The sequence below is a fragment of the Lepidochelys kempii genome, chromosome 6 (assembly GCF_965140285.1).
Source record: "Lepidochelys kempii isolate rLepKem1 chromosome 6, rLepKem1.hap1, whole genome shotgun sequence".
Taxonomy (NCBI): Eukaryota; Metazoa; Chordata; order Testudines; family Cheloniidae; genus Lepidochelys; species Lepidochelys kempii.
This window is the reverse complement of record NC_136385.1, coordinates 76,365,126-76,388,288: the sequence shown is the minus strand read 5'-3', so window position 1 is coordinate 76,388,288 and position 23,163 is coordinate 76,365,126. Positions and strand designations below refer to the sequence as shown.

General features: G+C 37.9%; 1 protein-coding gene across 13 annotated transcripts in view; it reads left to right on the top strand.

The window, feature by feature from the left end:
* The window catches only part of RYR3 (ryanodine receptor 3), a 581,512-nt gene that overhangs the window by 182,596 nt on the left and 375,753 nt on the right, over nt 1–23,163 (top strand). For 12 of the 13 annotated variants that reach the window (XR_012159473.2, XM_073348839.2, XM_073348831.2 and 9 more), the window contains 6 exons: nt 5,247–5,415; nt 9,113–9,248; nt 14,580–14,675; nt 15,750–15,868; nt 19,568–19,701; nt 21,154–21,395. Coding sequence is in view for 12 of the 13 variants with exons in the window: in XM_073348839.2 (XP_073204940.1) it covers nt 5,247–5,415; nt 9,113–9,248; nt 14,580–14,675; nt 15,750–15,868; nt 19,568–19,701; nt 21,154–21,395 (896 nt within the window). In the remaining variant the exon portion in view is untranslated. Of the gene's footprint in view, nt 1–5,246; nt 5,416–9,112; nt 9,249–14,579; nt 14,676–15,749; nt 15,869–19,567; nt 19,702–21,153; nt 21,396–23,163 lie in introns of those variants that run through there. The other variant, XM_073348838.2, reaches the window with a different exon arrangement.

The following is a 23,163-nucleotide window of genomic DNA, read 5'->3' as shown; positions in this document are numbered from 1 at the left end:
CGTAGCCACACACCTCCTCGGGACTAGGAACGCTTTAGCACATCACCTCAGCAGGACCGTCTCGTCTCGCCACAAGTGGTCACTCCATCCAGAAGTGGTCAGCATTATCCTCCAGAGGTGGGGGACTCCCCAGGTGGACCTATTCGTGTCCAGGCAGAATAGGAAATGCCATGTTTTCTGCTCATTTTGGGAGATTGACAGAGGCTCCCTTTTGCATGCTTTTCTGCTCCCATGGTCAGGGGCCTTCTGTACACCTTCCCTCCAGTGCTGTTAATTCAGAGTCCTCATGAAGATCAAGCAGAACGGGGCAAAGGTTATCCTCATAGCACCGGGTTGGCTGTGCCAGCACTGGTTCGACACACTGCTGGAGGACCTCTTGGTGGCTGCTCCATTATAGCTACAGCTCTGGCCAGACCTGCTGTCCCAAAACCACAACAGTCTTCCACATCTGAACCTGGCGGTGCTGCACCTGGCAACTTGGCTGCTGCATGGTTAAATACGGAGGAGCAGGAGTGCCCGGCTGATGTCCAACAGGTCCTGTTCAGCAGTAGAAAGCCCCCCACCATAGCGACCTATCTGGTCAAATGGAAGCAGTTCACATGTTGGACCTCAAATAAAGGTATTCAGCCCAAGCAGGCCTCTCTGTAGTTAATCCTAGACCACCTTCTGTATCTCAAGCTCCAAGGCCTGTTCCTTTCATCTATTAAGGTCCACTTGGCTGCTATTTCAGCCTTCCATCTTCTGCTTCAGGGCGGGTCGGTTTTCACTCAGGACATGATGGTCAGGTTCCTCAAAGGCCTGGAACATCTCTACCCTCAAGTCTGGCACCCCATCCCTCTGTGGGATCTGAATCTAGTGCCGTCGCACCTCATGGGTCCCCCCTTCAAGCCTCTCGCTTCCTGCTCCCTCCTCCTCCTTTCCCGGAAAATCGTGTTCTTGGTTGCAATAACATCTGCCTGCAGGGTCTTTGAGATTATGGCACTTACCTTGGAACTTCCCTATATGGTCTTCTACAAGAACAAAGTCCAGCTGCAGCCACACCCGGCGTTCCTGCCCATGGTGGTCTCTCAGTTTCATATGGGCCAGGACGTATACGTACCTGTCTTTTTTCCAAAGCCACATAAATTGGAGGAGTAGCACAGGTTGCATTCCCTAGATGTCAGGAGGGTGCTAGCCTTCTACATTGACAGGACCAAGCCATTCCGCAAGTCGACACAATTATTTGGCACATTGGCCAACAGAATGAAAGGTCATCCAGTGTCTGTTCAAAGAATTTTTTCTTGGATCACTGCCTGTATTCACTGCTGCTATGATCAGGCAAAGGTGCCCCCTCCAGCAATTGGAACCGCCCATTCAACCAGGGTGCAAGCCTCTTTGGCAGCTTTCCTAGCCCAAGTGCTGATCCAGCATATCTGCAGGGCAGCCATCTGGTCATCCATCCACACGTTCATGTCCCATTACGCACTACGCAGCAGTCCCGGGATGATGCTGGCTTTGGTAGAGCAATATTGGAAGACCGAGAATTCCAAGCCCACCTCCAAGAATACCGCTTGTGAATCACCTATAATGGAATCAACATGAGCAAGCACTCTGAGGAAAAAATGGTCACCTACCTTTTTGTAACTTGTTCTTCAAGATGTGTTGCTCATGTCCATTCCATTATCTGCCCTCCTGCTGCTCTGTTGGAGTTGCTGGCAAGAAGGAACTAAGAGGGTATAGGGCTGGTGGTGCCTAATATACAAGCGCATGAGCACGGCACTTAAGAGGGCACCACAGCCGACCCTACAGATACCGCTAAGGCAAAAATCTCCAACGACTGTGCACGTAGGAATGCACACACCTAGAATGGAATGGACATGAGCAACACATTTTGAAGAACAACAGTTACAAAAAGGTAGGTAACCATTTTTTCTTCAAGTGTCTACTATGTACACATCATTTTGGCCGTGGTATCTCAAATATTTGTTGATAATTGTATTTATGTCTGCTTCAGAGAGAAGCATGTGTAGTAATTTAACCAACAGGAAATAGCGTGGGGGGAACACATCAGGCTAATCCAATATTAGTTGTAAATTGAGGAATGAACAGGGATCCACATTCATCCCCAAACTATGCAACTAACTAACAAAACCTAATGTATTGGTAACAAAGTAATAGTGTTAACACCATCTCTATCATGGTATCAAGATGCTTCTCCTACCCAGCCAGCATCCCTCCATTTTAGGATCGAGTCTCATCTGTGTTCTGATCTTGTCTAGACACTAGGACATGACAATTTCCCTCTGGTAGATGAGCCATCACTACCATTTGATTCTCTCTGAGAGAAAGAATGAAACCAGTAAAGTGTTGCCCCCATCTAACCTTGTCATAACCTTAGAAAAGTCTACAAAACACTGTGGCATCAGTGGTTGACGACAGTTTTAAGCAAGTCCGCTTGGACATTTGACTTCTGTCCATTGATAGGAGGAGAGCAGCAACTGAGGAGATTAAACGTTGTCTGTGCACTGTAACTGGATTGAAAACCCATGTGAAAGCAGTCAAGGAAATTGGAGATCTCCACATAACACCAGAATATTCCTATCACAACCTTCTCCATAACTTTCTTCATGAAGGGTGGTTAAAAACAGGGCAGTAGTTGGCCTAACTGCTGTACCACGCATGTGAGAGAAGGTAATATTTTCCTTTCCCAAAGAGATATTAATCTCAGCCAATGTTAGAACAAAATTCCCTTATGCTAGATTTTACCAGTCATGAAGACCAAGCATCTAAATTGTAGATTGCAGACAGGGTCCCCACTTCACAAAAAAAATTAAATAAAAATCTTGGACCTCAGTGAACAAAACTGTCAAATTCAGCCAGAGTAGATGTCAGATTTGTCACATTGTCCAATTTTGCTATATCAGAGGTAACTATTTAAGCCAGTATTTAATCAACTGTATCTACAAAGTAGATACTTTTCTCAATGAAAAACATTTAGCTTACTTTTACATTATTCATGCAAATGAATACTTAGCCTAAGTTTTTCAGCTGTCTTGGATTGGGTTTTTTAAAAAAAGTATATGGTGCCAAAAAAGATTTGATCAACTGCGGTGTAGCCAACTTGTGTACTATGGTCTACAGTATTGTTTAGAATCATTGCTGTCAGTTATCAAGTTAGATTAGTTTCAGAGTAGCAGCCGTGTTAGTCTGTATTCGCAAAAAGAAAAGGAGTACTTGTGGCACCTTAGAGACTAACCAGTTTATTTGAGCATAGCTCACAAAAGCTTATGCTCAAATAAATTGGTTAGTCTCTAAGGTGCCACAAGTACTCCTTTTCTTTTTGCAAGTTAGATTAGTATTATAAGACTTTAGTTGCCTAATAAAGGTTGAGACTTTAAATGGAATAATTCTGAACTGTCTGTTCCAGTCATAGTTTGGAGTTCAGATACAGAAGCAAAATATGTGCATAGATAAATTTACCCTTTTGGAAGATAGAAATTACTATAATATTTAGATATATGTTGTAGCTGAAAACGTGTTTTAAATCATGAGGCATATTTTTGGTGTGTTGCATTGTGAATCCAGTATGCTACTTCTGCTTTTTCTCTTGTTTTTTTTCCCTCCTTTGAGTAAATTGGTTGTTGTATTACCAACCTTCCAGAATAACATGCTTTAATATTCAGCAACATGTGTATCTTAAAGGAAGTGAAAATACAATCTTCCTTGTGCTGATCTAGATCTGTGTCTTGTGTTCTGGCAAGGTGATTTCTAGGGTGAAAGGGAAGTTTGGATTCTGTGTGCATTAATTTCTAATGACTTTGGGAAAATGTGTAAGAAAAGAGTGAAATTAAGAATCTTGGTGTGCAATTTTGAAAAATCTGGAGGTAGCATAGAGAAGTAATGCAAAGATGGAAATTGAGAACACAAACATTACTAGAGATGGCCTCAAAGCTTTCACGTTTGGATCTATATCTGGATCTGAACTTTCCTCAGCTTGGGGCATGTTAAGTTATTGGATTTTTATTCAGGCCCATCTCTGACAATAACCAAAGCTCATTTGGAAGAACATATTTCATTTGTTCCTTCTTCAGTATATTTAGTGATACAAGGGAACTGTACAGCAAAAGGAGGGGGGAAATCATAGTAATAGAGCTGAAAAATATCAATCTCTTTGACCTAAACAACATTACTGAAAATACTGCTGTCTCTTTCTCCTGCTCCTCTTTTTCTAAGAGATGTTGTAAAAATAGCCACAGCTGCTATATGATGTGTGGAGTAGTTCTGATCAACAATTTTCTATCAAAACTGTTTGATAGAAAATTGGGGGGTTTTCCTATTAACTGAATGTTGTCATGGAGAGTGTATGTGTGCTTTTCTGTCAATTTTGCTGAAAAAGAAATGGTTTGCATTTTCATTAAAATTTTCTGTGAAGGGGGATTTTCTTTCCAATCAGTTCTACTGTGGAAGTACTATGCTTTATCGTTGTATTTGTCTGATGGTAATTGAAACAATCCTCTGCTTGGAAAATGTGAATACTCAAATTTGAGTGAGGAGAGACTGAGTGGCAGTGTTTTTGACTTATCTTTCCTTCTTCTAGCTCCTAACCCCCCCCCCCATAACATCATGTTAACTTGATCCCTTCTCCACACTCTTAGAAAGATACGTCTTTCTTCTTTTTTTTTGCAAAAATATGAAACTGTATGGCAATATGAGGCTATCCTTGTACCACTATTGATCTATTTGTTACATTCCAATTGACATTTAATGGGAGCAATCTCTATTAGAGAATCCATTACAAAATTAAGAAATAGCAGTTTTCTTTATCTTGTTGCTTTCCCTTATCATCTTGTTTACTTGCTTTCTCTCTTCTCTTTTTCATTTTTTTCCCCTTCATGTTACACATATGTAGGAGCTAACATTCATAGATTTTAAGGCTAGAAAGGATCACTGTGATCATTTACTCTGACCTCCTGTATAAACCAGGCCATAGGACTTCTCTGAATATCATGATCCAGCTTCAGTCAGGCTTGTTTGTTCACGGAATATCCAATAAACTGTTGTATGAGTTACTGGCAATTCAGGTTAATTGCTGCCTAATGTTACACTTGGGGCACACGTAGCAAGTATTTTATTTTTAGCCATTCCTAGTCATATGTATAAAAGGAACTGCTTTAGATATCAAAAGGCCAATAGGTTGCTATATTAATATTGTAACGTAAATTGTATAGAGAAGTTACTACTGTCAATCTTTCTTTCTCGATTCTTAGTGGAAACAACAGAACAGCAGCACCCATCGCCCTGCCTATTGAGGAGGTACTTGAGACCCTGCAAGACCTGATTACTTATTTCCAGCCTCCAGAAGAAGAACTAGAACATGAAGATAAGCAAAACAAACTTCGCTCACTCAAAAACAGACAAAATTTGTTCAAAGAAGAGGTGAGGGGGGATTATTAGATTGTTTCAGCATATCCTATAACTAGCATTAATAGGAAAACAAAATGTTTGTCTTCCAGAGGCATTAATACTAGGATTTGTGTGTACGTATTTGCTGTGGGTATATGTAGTAAATTGTAAAATCATATGCTACATTGCTGTTAGCATGCACCTTTGACTGCCTCACCTGGTCGCTGTCTACTAATCCATGTCCATTTGTATTTAGTCTAATATTTCATTCTTCTGAGCATCTTCAAACAAGTGTCATTATTAATGAAATCACACTGATACAAAGAAGTTATTTATTCCCTCCCCCCAAAAAAAAATTACACAAGAGGCCCAAGGTGGCTTATGTTAAGTCTTGGACCAATGATAAGTTTAAGGTCTGATAGCTTGCCAACCCCTGAGGGTTAGAAACAAGAGCTTTATACTGCAGAGAAATCCCAGTTTTATGGAAGGGGATACACTACGTAATTCTAACATTGGTAGGCTCTGAGATTATTATAAAGTAATGAAAATGAGTTACAACTACAGGGGACATAAAAGGCAATAAAAAGAGGTTCTTCAATACATTCTAAGCAAGAGAAAGATGAAGGAAAGTATAAGTTCTGTACTTAATGGGGAAGGAGAGCAAAAGAACAGATGAGACAGAGAGACATGTTTAATGCTTTTTATTGCTTCAGTCTTCACTAAAAAGATTAATTGTGACCAGAAGCTTAACACAGTTAATATTAACAAGAGGGAAGGCTCTCATGACAGAATAGGGAATGGATAGGTTAAACAATATTTGGATAAGTTAGATGTATTCATGTAGATGGGGCCTGATGAAATTCACCCAAGGTTACTAGCTGAAGCAGTATCTTCACTTTCAGTAATTATTTTCAAGAACTCATGGAGAACAGGTGTGGTCCCTAAGGACTGGAGAAGAGCAAACATAGTACCAATATTCAAAACGGAGGAAAGAAGGAGCTAGGGTGTAGTGGTACTGGAACAATTTTTATAGTGTGGGTGTTGAAGGCAGAAACCATGTATTTGAGTTGTTATTACTACTTTAAGCTCCAGGGGGTGCAGCAGCAACCTCAGCACCCCAAGTTCCAGCACCAGTGCTAGGGTGTTATAGATCAATCAGCCTAACTTTGATATCCGGAAACATATTTGAATAAATTTTAAATTATCAATTTATTCAAAGCTAAAGGATAAAAAGCTGGTAAGTAATAGCCAACATGGATTTGTCAAGAACAAATCATGCCAAACCAATCTAATTTCCTCCTTTGACAAGGTAACCAGTCTAGTGGGAAAGGGGAAAGCAGTAGATGTGATGTATTTTGACTTCTGTAAAGCTTTTGACACATTCCCAAGTGTCAGTCTCATAACTGAACTAGGAAAACATGATCTAGATAAAATTATTATAAGGTGAGTGCACAGCTGTTTGAAAGACTGTACTCAGAATAGTTCTTAATGGTTCACTGTCATACCGGAAGGGCATATCAAGTTGTGTTCCACAAGGGGTCTGTCCTGGATCTGGTACTATTCAATATTTTCATTAATAACTTGGATAATGGAGTGGAAAATATGTTTATAAAATTTGCAATGGGTTGCGAACACTTTGGAGGACACAATTAGAATTCAAAATGATCTTGATAAACTGGAGAGTTGGTATGAAATCAAAAAGATGAAATTCAGTAAAGACAAGTGCAAAGTACTACACTTAGAAATGAAAAATCAAATGCACAGCTACAAAATGGGGAATAACGCTAGACAGTAGTACTGCAGAAAAAAGATCTGAGGGATTTGGAAAACAAGTGGAATGAGAGTCAGTGTGATGCTGCTGCAAAAAAGGCAAATGTCATTTTGTGATGTATTAACAGGAGTGTCAGATGTAAACACAGAGGGTAATTGTTCTTCTCTACTCAACACTACTTAGGCTTCAGCTGGAGTACTGTTTTGGCACCACACTTTAGGAAAGATGGGAACAAACTGGGAATTGTCCACATTAGAGTGACAAATAAGAGTTTTAGAAAAAACTAACTTATGAAGAAAGGTTGAAAAAATGGAGGTTTAGTGTAGGGAAGAGAAGGCCTATGTAGGGCCAGATCAGTCTTCAAATACGTACAGGTTGTTTAAAAAATAAGTAAGGTGATCAATTGTTTCCCATGTCCATTGAGGGTAGGACAAGTAGTAATTGGCTTAGTTTGCAAGCAGGGAGATTTAGGTTAGATACTTTGAGAAACTTTTGTAACTTTCAGGGTAGTTAAGCACTTGAACAGATTACCTAGGGAAGTTCTGGGATCCCTGTCCTTGAAGGTTTATAAGAACAGATCAGACAAATACCTCGCACAGATGATCTAGGTGTACTTTATTCCTGCCTTTGCATAGGGGAATGGACTAGATCAGTGGTTCTCAAACTTTTTTTTTCATGGACCACTTGAAAATTGCTGAGGGTCTTGGCGGACCACTTAGTGATCTTTCCAAATGTTGTTTGTACCATTAGCTAACTATTTTAAAGTTCTTTGGATAAAAGCACTATATAAAAAAAACTTAATAATAATTAACTTTTTTTGTTCTACAAATAAAAGCACACAATTCATATTTTAATATCAGTAGTCTTAACTTTCTAGTGCGATGGATGTGCCCTCTTTCCCCCGCCAAAGCAGCCACAGAGCTGAGGCTGGGAAGGAGGGCTGTCTCTCCCCGGCAGCCACAGCCCTGGAGCTGGGGAAAGTTGCCTCTTTCTGTGGCCGCTGCAGCCCTACACATCCCAAATTCCCTCCCACCCCCTCTTTTCACCCCACTGCCCCCTCCCACCTAATCTCTATTCCCCCCCATGGCCGCCACCTCACCTTACATGTGCATCTTCTCCAGGGTCCAGACACCTAATTAGTGGAGCCACGTCTGTGTGGCTCCACTAATTAGATAGGTGGCCCTTCATTCTCTTGTGTGTGGCCACCCTGTTGTGCACCTTAGAGGGAACTCCACAGACCACCTGAATGGAGCTCGCGGACCACTGGTGGTCCACAGACCACAGTTTGAGAACCTCTGGACTAAATGAGCTCTTGAGGTCCCTTCCAATCCTACATAGCTGTGATTTTATAATATTTTTATGGATAGAAAAATCTATTTTAAGTAATATTTAGAGATGTTTAAAATACATTAGTTTTTCAGTATTATAATAACAGCTACAAATGAATTAGAATATTTATTCAGGCATTTGGACTTGATTCTCTTGAGACAGTTTTGTTGGCTTATCAAAATTCCAGCCTTTTTCTAATCACCAGGGGTTTTATGGAGTACAAATTCGTAAGTGGTATCAGTTTGTCTGACTGGAATTAGTTGTTTCCATTAATAAAAAAGGAAAGTTCTGCATCTAGAGCTGTTTCTATGTGAGTCAGATTCCATTCACAGAAAATGTAAAGACGGTCTTTATAAGATTGTCATGCTCTTTATTCCTTAATGTGTACAGCATTTAGATTAAACTCTCGTGGGCAAGCCAACAAAAAAAAAAAAAAAGCTGAATCATCCTCAAAAGAGGATATTTATAGCTTGGATACAGAAAAATGCATGTTCAAAAAACTCTAATTTCAAGCACAATAGTTCCCCATGTGTTTAAAACAATATTGGCTTTTCAGCATGTAGCTCAACAAATGTGTTAAAATTCAAAGGAATATGTGGATATTTTCCTCTATATCATGTCATTTTTTAGGGAATGCTGGCACTTGTTTTGAACTGCATCGATCGCTTAAATGTCTACAACAGTGCAGCTCATTTTGCAGGAGTTGCAAGGGAGGAAAGTGGAACAGCATGGAAGGAAATTCTGAATCTCCTTTACAAATTGCTAGGTAAGTTCTCAAGCAGTCCATTGTAGTGTAAGAACTTTTTTTCCTGTCCCTTGAAAAAGGACTTTTATGTGGGACATATCTTGCCATGTGAACTACATTATTTGTTTAAAAATAAAAAACTGGACACTTTCAGTACAATAGAAAAAACTAGGGTTGTCGATTAATCGCAGTTAACTCATGTGATTAGCTCAAAAAAATTAACTGCAATTAATCGCACTGCAATTAAACAACAGAACACCAATTGAAATTTAGTAAATATTTTTGGATATTTTTCTACCTTTTCAAATATATTGATTTCTATTACAACACAGAATACAAAGTGTACAGTGTTCACTTTATATTATTATTTTTATTACAAATATTTGCACTGTAAAAAGGATAAAGAAAAGAAATAGTATTTTTCAATTCACATCATACAAGTACTGTAGTGCAATCTCTTTAACGTGAAAGTGTAACTTACAAATGTAGGGTTTTTTGTTACATTACTGCACTCAAAAACAAAAACAATTTAAAACTTTAGAGCCTACGAGTCCACTCAGTCCTACTTCTTGTTCAGCCAATTGCTAAGACAAATAAGTTTGTTTACATTTATGGGAGATACTGCTGCCTGCTTCTTATCTACAATGTCACCTAAAAGTGAGAACAGGTGTTCACATGGCACTTTTGTAGCCGGCGTTGCAAGGTATTTACATGCCAGATATGCTGAACATTTGTATGCCCCTTCATGCTTCGGCCACCATTCCAGAGGACATGCCTCCATGCTGATGACGCTTGTTAAAAAAATAATGCATTAATTAAATTTGTGACTGAACTCCTTGGGGGAGAATTGCATGTCTCTTGTTCTGTTTTACCTGCATTCTGCCATATATTTCATGTTATAGCAGTCTCGGATGATGACCCAGCACATGTTCATTTTAAGAACACTTTCACGGCAGATTTGACAAAACGCAAAGAAGGTACCAATGTGAGATTTTTTAAAATAGCTATGGCACTTGACCCAAGGTTTAAGAATCTGAAGTGCTGTCCAAAATCTGAGAGGGACAAGGTGTGGAGCATGTTTTCAGAAATCTTAAAAGAGCAACACTCAGATGTGGAAACTACAGAACCCGAACCACCAAAAAAGAAAATCAACCTTCTGCTGGTGGCATCTACTCAGATGATGAAAATGAACATGTGTTGGTCTGCACTGCTTTGGATTGTTATTGAGCAGGAACCCATCATCAGCGTGGATGCATGATCTCTGGAATGGTGGTTGAAGCACGAAGGGACATATGAATCTTTAGCGCATCTGGCACGTAAATTTCTTGCTATGCCGGCTACAACAGTGCCATGTGAATGCCTGTTCTGACTTTCAGGTGACATTGTGAACAAAAGCTGGCAGCATTATCTCCTGCAGATTGTAACCAAACTTGTTTGTCTAAGCGATTGGCTGAAGTAGAACTGAGTGGACTCGTAGATGCGAAAGTTTTACGTTGTTTTATTTTTGAATGCAGTTATTTTTTGTACATAATTTTACATTTGTAAATTCAACTTTCATGATAAAGAGATTGCACTACAATACCTGTATTAAATGAATTGAAAAATACTATTTCTTTTGTTTTTTACAGTGCAAATATTTCTAATAAAATAAATATAAAGTGAGCACTGTACACTTTGTATTGTGTGTTGTAATTGATATCAATCTAATTGAAAATGTAGAAAACATCCAAAACTATTTAAATAAATGGTATTCTGTTATTGTTTAACAGCATGATTAATTGTGCAATTAATCGTGATTTTTTTTTAATCAGGCAATGAATCACGATTATTTTTTTTAATCACTTGACAACCCTAAAAAATCCCTCAGCACCACACCTAGAAAAGTAGAAAAATTTTAAATGCAACACACAGTGCTTGTGTGGTTTATTTATAAAATGTGTTTATGGTGTCCAAGTGGGAGTGAATTATTTTTTTTAAATCAGGAAAATAGGAGAGAATATTCTCATATGTAAGATAAAGATGGGCCTATACCAATATCCAGGATCTAAAGACCATTGCATTTTGGGAAAGTGTGTTTCTGGTTCCAAACCTTATGGCTTAAACCAACCTCTAGCAAACAGACCACTGCAACATGGGTCTGTCAAGGCTTCCAGAACCAAACCACCCCTATTTGCCAACAAGTCAGATCTCGATCTCGATCTCCCTCTCTCTCTCTCTCCCTCTCTCCAGAGTATTAGCTTGCCCACAAGTTAGCATAATCCCTTTTATAAGTTTGTTGCCATCCTTTCATCTGCACAAGACTGTGGCAATTTCAGCCTATGGTGTAGTTGGTTTGCAATGTCTCTGAATAGTCTGATCCAAGATTTGCATGATCTTTGGCAGTTGCTGCAAATGTATGTATCTTGGTTGGGAGCTGCTTGCTTCCTATGTACTCTTTTCTCTTCAAGCTGTAGGAGCCAGCTCTTGTCATGGACTTTGATGCCCAGATGGAGACAATGGCGCCACTTGTTACAATCACTTGCCAAAGTTTCCCATCGGTCAGGATCAATTCCAAATTCTTTCATATCTTGCTTGCATGTGTCTTTATAGTGAAGCTATAAAGCTCATGGACCGCCTTTCAGGTTCTTGTCGATCATCAGCATTAAGAAAACGGTTGTATTAGGACAGGGGGTTCCACAAGATCCTTCAATTACCTTAAATGCAAACCAGCTAGAAGTAGCCCAGAATTTCAGTTATTTGGTTCTACAGTGACCACCAACCTCTCACTGAATGAAGAACTAAATGTTCACATAGGAATATAAAAACATAAGAATGGCCCTACTGGGTCAGACCAAAGGTCCATCTAGTCCAGTATCCTGTCTTCCGACAGTGGCCAATGCCATGTGCTCCAGAGGGAATAAACAGAATAGGTAATCACCAAGTGATTCATCCCCTGTTGCCCATTCCCAGCTTCTAGCAAACAGAGATTAGGGACACCATCCCTGCCCATCCTGGCTAATAGCCATTGATGGAACTGTCCTCCATGAAGTTATCGAATTCTTTTTTGAACCCTGTTATAGTCTTGGCTTTCACAACATCCTCAGGCTGCCACCTCCTTTAGCAGACTAACTAAAAGAGCATGGAACAACTCAAAGCTTACCATCAAGACCAAAATGCTTGTGTACCAAGCTTGTGTTCTCAGCACTCTCATGTATGGTGGGGAAACATGGATAACTTACGCTTATCAGGAGAAAAGGTTAAACAGTTTCCACCTACTCTGTTTATGCCACATACTCTACATCAAATGACAATATAAAGTCACCAATGCAGAGGTTCTTCATAGGACATATTTACCAAGTGTGACAGCCCTGCTCAAGGAAAGAGGACTGCACTGGCTGGGCTATCTGAGTAGGTTGGAAGACAGATGCATACCCGAGGACATACTATATGGGGAGCTATCAGAGGGGGGCAAAATAACCAAGCTTTGCTATAAAGACACATGCAAGCGAGATATGAAGGAATTTTAGAACAAGGACTTGCCGTATAGTGTTCTTTTTGATACATTTTTATTTTATTTTTACAAACAAAGCTAGCTCTGGTGAAGAATGATGAGTTAGCTTGTGCCAAAGATTTAGAGCACAGGAAAACAAGGGACAGATGGAGTTTTGGGGAAAGAGAAAATTCATGTTGGAGTGGAAGTGTATGCACCTCAATGAAGTCAATGGCAAACTTCCTATTGATTTCAGTAGGGTAAGGATTTTCATACCTTACATTCAGTCTAATATCACAAATTAGAAAAGAAAGTAGGAAGAGAGCAGAGAAGAAAAGAGCAACCCCAAATTCTTTATTCTTTGTAGCTCTGTAGGACTACTGTACATCTGCGTCTCCCCTGATATCAGTCTGAAATTTTCTTTCTTAAAAAAGAATACTTGCAGTCTTCATCTATTCTGTTGTAATAAGTAACAAAATTATATAACAATTATCCACCTTATAATAAAAATCTTTGATAATTGGCTTCAGTGGGCCAATAATTAGTATGGCTATTTTTATCTTTGTTTGATGGTGCGTTTGCAAATTAGTGAGCTGTTCTGTGGGGGAGGAAATTAAGAGTTAGTTAATTTCAGTTACATTCTGAAAACAATGCAAGTTCTGTGCTGCTGAACAATAATTATCCATTCTATAGCACCTTTTGCTCAGGAGGTGGAGCTAAAGGCCATTTATTTCACTTGGACTTGTTCCTGTACTGCAGCTGCATGGTATTTTCCCTCCTGGAGATATTTGGGGACAACTTTAGAAGAGTACAGGCCCCTTGATCATGTGCTGTATTTAATAGCTGAATTTAAGGAAGGTGGTAGTTTGTATAACTAATAATGGACTAGAGCACGGTGGGCAGATTCCCACCTTCCCAAGTGGAAGGGTAGGTGAAATGCCTCCATGATATTTTACATGCCCTCCCATCTGGACCCTACAGGGGCTTCTCTATAAGTATGGGGTCTGTAATGGGGGAAGAGGGAAACCAGATGGGTTGTGGGGAGGATTGAGTAGGCTGGGGGTATACCTAAGCAGGGGTATGCACAGTGTCTAACGTCTGGCCCCAGATAGATTCTCTGGAGAAGATAGTACAGCCCAGGCATATTCTCTTTTCCATGGAACCTCTCCCATGGGTCCCATTATACAAATGGGATTATGGAAGGCGGTTAGAGAGGGTTGAGATAAAGATACTTCAATTGATGGACTAATGGTGTGTTCGGATATAGCAAATACTGTTTTCTAAGTACCACTATTACCAGAGTTCTGCTTTATCAAATAGACCACTAACAAACCTCAAGTAATGCATAACATTAAGAGTCTGAGATAGATTGTTTTAAGAGTGTATTCATCATTTAAAAGATGTCATGTTTCAAACATTTCAGTTGGGTATGTACATCCCCTAAAAAATGGGAGCAAGATGGGAGGAACAGGTTCTTTATGAATAATAAGTAGTACAGTCAATTAATATTTTCATGGCTGCCTGTTTGTTAGTGTCAGGTGTGATGGCTTAATCAACTAGACTGATACCATCTAATTAATTTCACATAGGCTACTAAGCAGCTATCAAATGGTAACAACATTTCCTACTGACCTGGGTAGAATTTGGATTAGTAAACTAGATTCCATTACCAGTTTCCTGAGCTAAGTGGTTCAAACAAAATATAGGTGGTTATTTTACTAATACAAAAATTTCAAATATATTTGGTTCATAGGACAAAGAAAGGATAATTATGATTTTTGTTTGGTTTATCCTAGAAATTATATTAAAATATTTGTATTCAGCACTGGTTGTTAATATAAGGGTTAAACTATCATCAGTGTTATCAAACCCTTTTTTTCCAGCTGCCCTCATTCGTGGTAACAGAAATAACTGCACCCAGTTTTCCAATAACCTCGACTGGCTAATCAGTAAATTGGATAGACTAGAATCTTCCTCAGGTAAGAGCAATTTTATAAAAATAGGGTGTTGCTATTGATAATTCTATTACATCCTGTAAAAAAGAAAAATTTTGCTTGAAAAATAGTAAGCATCAGAAAACAGCTTTTCTTGCATGAAAATAAAATTAAAGCCCATCTCTCAAGTTAACAAACTGTTCTTTCTTAAGTAAATCTCTCAGATTAACACTCTGTTCCTTTTTTAGCCTGTCATTTTCATCTTCCTTGCCAGAGGATGTTGTGAAGGCCAAGACTATAACAGGGTTCAAAAAAGAACTAGATAAGTTCATGGAGGATAGGTCCATCAATGGCTATTAGCCAGGATGGATCACTTGATAATTACTTGTTCTATTCATTCCCTCTGGGGCACCTGGCATTGGCCACTGTTGGAAAACAGGATACTGGGCTAAATGGACCTTTGGTCTGACCCAGTATGGCCATTCTTATGTTCCAGCCCTCCTCCGCCTTTTCATTTGAATTTTCTTTTCCTTAATTTCCCTAGTACCATCACAAAGAACCCTGAAATAAATTATTTAATGAGGCCTGGTACAATCGTATGATTCATAGCAGTGCAAAGTGGTACCACTCAACAGTTACCAAAATAATTGCAAATAGCATAGATGCTGTTTGTGGCTCAGTCCCAGCAAATAACAGCAAGAAAATGTTATACATAAAAAACAGCTTTAAAAAAGTTTACAATAACATACAGTCTGTTAGGAAGACTATTTCCTTCAGTGACTAGCTGAAGCGAATTTTGTTTTTTCTGTGTGTTTTTACCAAGATTTATGTCAAGAAAATCAAATTATAGTTTCAACGTGCATTTTAACTTCCTGTCATAGACAGATTTTTTTTTAAACCAGAGAATTAAATCCAAATGTAAGTCATATCATAGCTGGCCCTTAAAGCCTGTTGAAGATGAGTTCATTCTTTTTAGTCTGGAGATACTGAATAGACTGCAAAAGGGAAGATATGATTACTTTCCCCTTAGGATGTTCTTTTTTCTTTCCCACATTCTTAAATTGTATTCAGTTCTGCAGATTGTTTAATGTAAAATTGATTTTTGTGGCATTCATATAGGTATTCTGGAAGTATTACATTGCATCTTGATTGAAAGTCCAGAGGCTTTAAATTTGATAGCAGAGGAACATATCAAGTCTATTATTTCATTGCTGGATAAACATGGACGCAATCACAAGGTATGATTGAGAAATATAAGACATATTGATAATATCAAGAGTAATTTACAGAAAAAAGTGAATGAGTCTCTATAATGCCACCTATGTGATACATAGTGTCCTTAAATATATTTTAAAAACCCACAGTGAAGAATACCTATTACATTTCTTTGCAAAAACAAAATGAAATATGTGAAATCTATAATTGCTTTTCTGTGTAGAATAAATCAGTGTGTGTAGGAGACTAGGCCTTCAAAACATCCTTTCTATGCATGATCAGCACATTTGTGTCTGTTATAAATATTGATAGGCAACCAAATAATGTGTCAGAATAAATAAAAAGCTACATGTAAATGTAATCTAGGACCTTGAGACTGCAAATTACTCCATATGGGTTCATGAGTCCGCCTGTGTGGAGTAACTTGCAGCCTTGGGGTCCAAGTTCACTGCTGAAGGACTTGCTCTATTGTTTTCATACATCTAAGAAGACAGAGCTCAGTCTTACAAGTCCTTACTCAGATAAGAAGTTCCATTGTCTTTTTCATGTGACTATTCATGTGAGCAAGGATTGGGCTCTGAGACTTGCATAATTTAATTTTTACCATGACCAGGGATCGCATGATATGGAAGGTCATAATCTGATCTCATTTACATCCTAGTGTAAATCCATGGAATTCAATAAATTATTCTGGATTTACACGGGCAAAGTCTGCCCAGAATGAGGAATGATATATTATCATTTATACTTTCAAATATACAAAGGCAGAAATAAGAATATTAAGATAATGTATTTTAAGAAAAAGTAAATGAATATTTAATAAAAGCGCCTTTAAAAAATATACACATCATTTAAAAGGTTTTTACTGTTACCTAAAATCTAACTCTTAAAATGTATTGAATTGGTCTTGCAGATTAATACTATCCCATGGATTGTAAACAAAGTGTCTAGTGAGGTACCACAGAGACCTTTGGTAAATCAGGTTTTATTTAATATCTTAATTAATTATCTACAACAGAGACTGAACAACATGTTAATGAAATTCACAGATGATGCTAAATAGGGAAGAGTTTTGAGCACCAGTGAGGAGAGAGAAATAATCCAAAATGACCTAGAGATATTAGAAATAGGAGTAGAACACAACAAAATTCAAGTTGGAAAACTACAATCTATATCTGAAGGGAAAATTTTGAAACACAGCTATGAAGTAGATGAGAGAAAGCTGGAAAGCAATAATACTCAAGAAATAGTGGGAAGCAAAGTAGATAAGGGTATGAAATGTATTGTGGCAGCAAAGGAGGCCAAGAAAATTTGTAGCTGTATCAAGAATGGCATCACATTACACAACAGAGAATAATTCTCTGGTGTGACTGCAGTTGGAATATTACATTCAGTCCTGGGAACTTTAATATCTGGATGATATTGTCAAATTGGAGGATGATTAGAGAAGAGGAACCATGGTGTTTAGTGGGCTGGAACTTTTTACAGAGAAAGATTATAAGAATTAAATATGGCATAGCTTTCTACAATATAGTATACTAAAAATATCAGAAGGTAATAAACTCCATTTAGGAAATATTTAGACCAACACAAGGTGACATAACTAGAAGTATGCAATTAAAATTAAGACAGGGAAAAATTTAGCTGATTATCAGGAAATACATCCTGTCAGCAAAATCTGTAATACTGTGAAATGGTCTCTTAAGAAACCCCTTCAGTTAGAACATTTAAATGTAGACTGCATAATGAATATTAAAAACACAAAAGGGAACAATTCTGCATTGACAGGAAAGGGGGTTAGATGACCTAACTGGTCTTTTCCATCTATAATGACTATGATTCTGCATCATAGGCTAATTAAAGGATTTTTTTGTTGTTCTGGGAACAGTGTTTCATTTGACTGCTAGATTTGAAACTCTGTCTTGTAGTAAGAAATATCAAACAAGGAATCTCATTAACCCAATTTTATCCAAACATGAGGTTTTTAAAACATTCTTTGTGTTTGTCTGGAGTGATATTGATATTCAGGGATGAGTTCTGACAAGCAGTTTGAGGGAATTATGCAGCATTTAAATCGAAGTGAAATCAATGGGCTTTAGGTTCCTAATTTGCATATGTGCTTTTGAATATCCCTCTGGCATCTCTCTGTATCTTTAGGTGCCTAAACACTTATGAAAATCTGGCCCTGTGTCCTTTGAGATTTTCAGATTGTAGATCTCATCTTGTCCCACCTTGTTTTCCTCTTCACTGATTGGAAGAAGAAAACAAGCTTTCCTGTTTTTTCAGGTCCTAATTCATTTCTCAATTTTCCCAAATTAAGAAAATGTTTTCTCTGTACCTGCAAACTAAACTGAAACCAAAGTAATTAAGCCAAAAGCTTTACTACACAACAGAAACACAAAGTACTTACATTTGGAAAAAAGTAAAATAAACAAATTCATCCATTGTAAAGACTGAAAAATAAACAGAGATACTTATTTAATATAGTATATGACATCAAGACATATTTACAAAGCTTGAGTTGACCTCAGAAGCTTCTCCCCCTTCTGGATACAATTAAAAGAGAAGTGCCCTTTAACTCATTAAAATTTCAGGAGGTCTTTTCGATGCACCATATTTTTGGTTCTATTTTGAATGATTTTAATAGATTATAATAAATGTAGAATTTAACATAGGTTATCATACTTTTAAATTTAACTTTAAACAGGTTTATTTTTAAAAAGAAATATGTATTAATTAAAAAATCTGATGTAAATTTTGTAAAAATGATCTTTTTCCTTTAAATCATTGGTTTTTTTTAATCCACCCTGAAATTATGGTCATCAATTGCATGAACAGGATGTAAGTAATATACACATCCTGTTCATATTTAGTACCTCATTCTCATTTAGAGTATGTGTACCCTTCAAAAAATGTGTGTGCATAATTTGTGTTAGCTAATCCTTGTTACATAACCTGAATTAAATAGCAGTAAAGACGCAACTCAGCTTTTTACTTGGGTTAACAGCTCAAGTCAAACCTAGGCTGCCATGTAGCAGAGTTAAAAGCAGAGTTGCTGTGTCTTCACTACTATTTTAATCCAAGTTAAGAACATGGCTTTTTTTTTTTTGCAGTGTAGACATACCCATACATTAAGGGCCCTTTACACTTCTCTGACAGCTTAAAGGGAATTTAAAGTGAATGTAAACATCAGTGGCCAGGTAGAATAAATGTAAAGATGGACTCCTTTGTCTTATGTTTTGAGACTATATTCTGAATTAGAGAAGTAAGCAGTGTCAGCTCATAATCATGAAGAAAAGCAATTCTGATAAAGAGAGACCCTTAACTATTCTCCCCCCTTACACCACACTGTTCCATTCCCCTACTCCCCTGAACCTTAAAATCTTTTACTCCAAACTCTAACTGAACATAAACTAAGTGCCACAGATCTTATAGGAAGAACTATTCTTGTGAGATTTGTAAGCCATCTTTAGGATTTATAATCCTAAAGTGTTTTATATAGGTATAAAATCAATAGGAGCTTGTTTTAACTTATTTGATGTCAACTGTCACTGCTACAAGCTGTGTTCAGATCATATTTAACCAAAAATCTTAGAAAAATCACCAAAGTTTTCATGTTATATTTCTCCAGTCTCCTGCATATTTTGAAAGGGAATTAAATTGAGATCAGGATTGTATTGTAAACAGTTACGTTTACTTGACCGTACCCTGATCTGTTTTAGGTTCTTGATGTGCTTTGCTCTCTGTGTCTCTGTAATGGAGTTGCAGTGCGTGCCAATCAGAACTGTATCTGCGACAATCTACTCCCCCGAAGAGATTTGCTCTTGCAAACCCGTTTGATTAATGATGTGACAAGGTATAGTGCAGTGTTTGTTTTGTTGCTATATTTGCAAATGAACAGAGCTTTAGTATTTAGTATTACTTTAAATTAAGAAAATACTCTGTTTTATTCTGGGGAGAGAAACTTTTTTATTAGCAATCACTGAAAGACATACTCTTTAGGAAACTTTTAGATGATAACTGTTTTTAAAAGTTTCATCATACTAACAATATAGGAAATGTTCTGGAAACTGTCTTGGAAGAGAAACTGCTTGTTGAATTCCCACTATAAAAAAATGAAAAATTGATTATTTATATAATACCATAAGTATACAAAATACAATGCTGTATTGTAACAAGGTTGATGCAGGGCCCTCTTGGACATTGGTGAGGTTTGCAAACAAATAACAGGTCCGTTAGGGAGAAAGGATCAAGACAAAAAATAAGTCCAGTACAATAGTGTAATATAGTACAAAAATTGTGTATTATATAAAAGGAATCAATATTCTTTTTCCTTCTCCATGCACACTAGCTAATAGTGTACTATTTTCAAATTAGGAAATTACTATTAAGAGGTTGATAGTTAATGATTATATATATTATTTATTAAAATTTGTACCTCTAATCTGAGCATACTTATGATATCTGGCCTAAATTTCTAAGATTTTGGAATCGGCATTTGAGGGTTTCATATCCGGGTCTCTTCACTGTTTTGGCACTTCTAGCCAACATCTCCTCAGTAATGTTATTCAGATGAATCCCATTCAAGTTCTCAGTTGTCCAGTGGACAGCAACGTGCATGATGAGTGAGACATCACTCTTCCATGAGAGAGTGAAACTAACTTCTCTTAGGCTGGTCCAAAGCAGGGCACTCCTGGATCAGCCTAAGAATATACAGTATGTAAGCATATTGTAAAATAATTTGTTTTATTAAGGATTTTATTTCTTCATATCTCAACCCCCATCTTTTGGTATCAGGAAAATAGAAACAATATTGTTTTTCTTTTTATAGGATACATTTTTCCTTCATGCATAGCACCCTGGACTTGTTTGTTATTCAGTTCAGCTAAGAATTTGGCACAATTTCTTTCTCTATCTTTTATTTATTAGTAGTATTATTTATTATGCAGACATACAAAGTCATAAAACAGATAGAATCAGTCTGGACAGAAGTTTACATGATGTGTCTCCACATCTGAACTCAGGTGTCATATTTACACAGTGCCAGCACATCCCTCGGCCCATGCTGCTTCACGCAACCCCCATTGGCCTGGAGCAGTGAACTGTGGCCAGTGGGAGCTGCGATCAGCCGAACCTGCAGACACGGCAGGTAAACAAACCGGCTCAGCCCCCCAGGGGGCTTACCCTGGCGGGCCGCATGCCAAAGATTGCTGATCCCTGGTGTAGTGTAATGTCATATTCCAGTGTTGCAAGAAGCCAGGAATACATAGTACAAAATGTACAATCAAATGTATCTCTTCTATTCTAGCATGAGGCCAAACATATTTTTGGGGGTTGCTGAGGGCTCTGCACAGTATAAGAAGTGGTACTTTGAACTAATAATCGATCAGGTAGACGCATTTTTGACGGCGGAACCCACTCATCTACGGGTTGGCTGGGCCTCTACATCAGGTTATGCTCCTTATCCTGGAGGTGGAGAAGGATGGGGTGGCAATGGTGTTGGTGATGACCTCTACTCCTATGGTTTCGATGGCCTTCATTTGTGGTCTGGTAAGTACTCTTTAGGCATATTTTTCAATTATTCTTACCAATAACCTTCTAAAAATTAGTATTCAGGAATAATATATCCCTAAATATTACTCCCAGGTCATCATTACTCCATTGCATGCTATTTTGCAATGAGCCAGATTCCACTCTCCAATGCACAGGCTGGATTATTCTGGAATTCTACCTCTATAAATGGAATCAAATTCCTAGGCCATTGTTTTTATATCTTGTCATTATCTAACCTAGTCTATTTTCTATCTACATGGGGACATGTGGTGCACTGGATCCATGCATGGAACTCCCATTGACATAAATGGAAGTTGTAAATGCAGATCTACAGCAATAAAGGGCCCTTAGCGTGCCTGAGATTAGCAGATTATTGAATTATATTGTGTGTGGGATAACAAAGAACACAAATTAATAATATTCAAGATCAGTGAATGTTACCTTACTGTGTAATCCAGTATTTCATTATGATACCACATAATGGAATTTCTGTTTTATTCAGTTAGGGTTTTTCAGCACAATTTTCTAGGTTATAAAAAAGCAACGTTAAAAGAACTATATTCTGTTTGCAAAGTCAAGCACTCAAAAGTTAGAAAATGCCAGAATTAAGATTTCCTGTACAACCTTAATTGGCCCACTTGTATGTGCACATTGCGATATAGTCTTTCATGGCATGATCACACATTTCATTTTCACAAGACTCCTGCCTCATCCAGTATATGGGATAGACCCTGCTCACTTAAAGAGCATCTATAAAATCTTTCTTGTTCTCCTTGTTCACTGTGTGGGTCATGCCTTATTTATTGCACATTATTCAAACACTGCTCAGAAGTTAGGATTATTAATTTCCTCATGGGCTTGTCTATCATCATTAAGTGATCCATCCCATCACCCATTCCCAGCATCTGGCAAACAGAGGCTAGGGACACCATCCCTGCCCATCCTGGCTCATTATCTAGTTCTTTTTGAACCCTGTTATAGTCTTGGCCTTCACAACAACTTCTGGCAAGGAACTCCACAGGTTGACTGTGCATTTGTGAAGAAATACTTCCTTTTGTTTGTTTTAAACCTGCTGCTTATTAATTTCATTTGGTGACCCCTAGTTCTTGTGTTATGAGAAGGAGTAAATAACACTTCCTTATTTACTTTCTCCACACCAGTCATGATTTTGTAGATCTCTATCATATCCCCTTTTAGTAGTCTCTTTTCCAAGCTGAAAAGTCCCAATCTTATTAATCTCTCCTCCCATGAAAGCTGCTCCATACCCCTAATCATTTTTGTTGCCCTTTTCTGAACCTTTTCCAATTCCAAGAGATCTTTTTTTTATATGGGGCAACCACATCTACACGTACTATTCAAGATGTGGCCGTACCATGGATTTATATAGAGGCAATATGATATTTTCTGTCTTATTATCTATCCCTTTGTTAATGTTTCCCAACATTCTGTTGGCTTTTTTGACTGCCACTGCAGATTGAGTGGATGTTTTAAGAGAATTATCCACAATGATGCCAAAATCTCTCTCTTGAGTGGTACCAGCTAATTTAGACCCCATCATTTTATATGTATAGTTGGGATTATGTTTTCCAGTGTGCATTACTTTGAATTTATCAACATTGAATTTCATCTGCCATTTTGTTGCCCAGTTACCCAGTTTTGTGAGATCCCTTTGTAGCTCTTTGCAGTCTGTTTTGGGTCTAACTATCTTGAGTAGTTTTATATCATCTGCAAATGTTGCCACCTCACTATTTAACCCTTTTTCCAG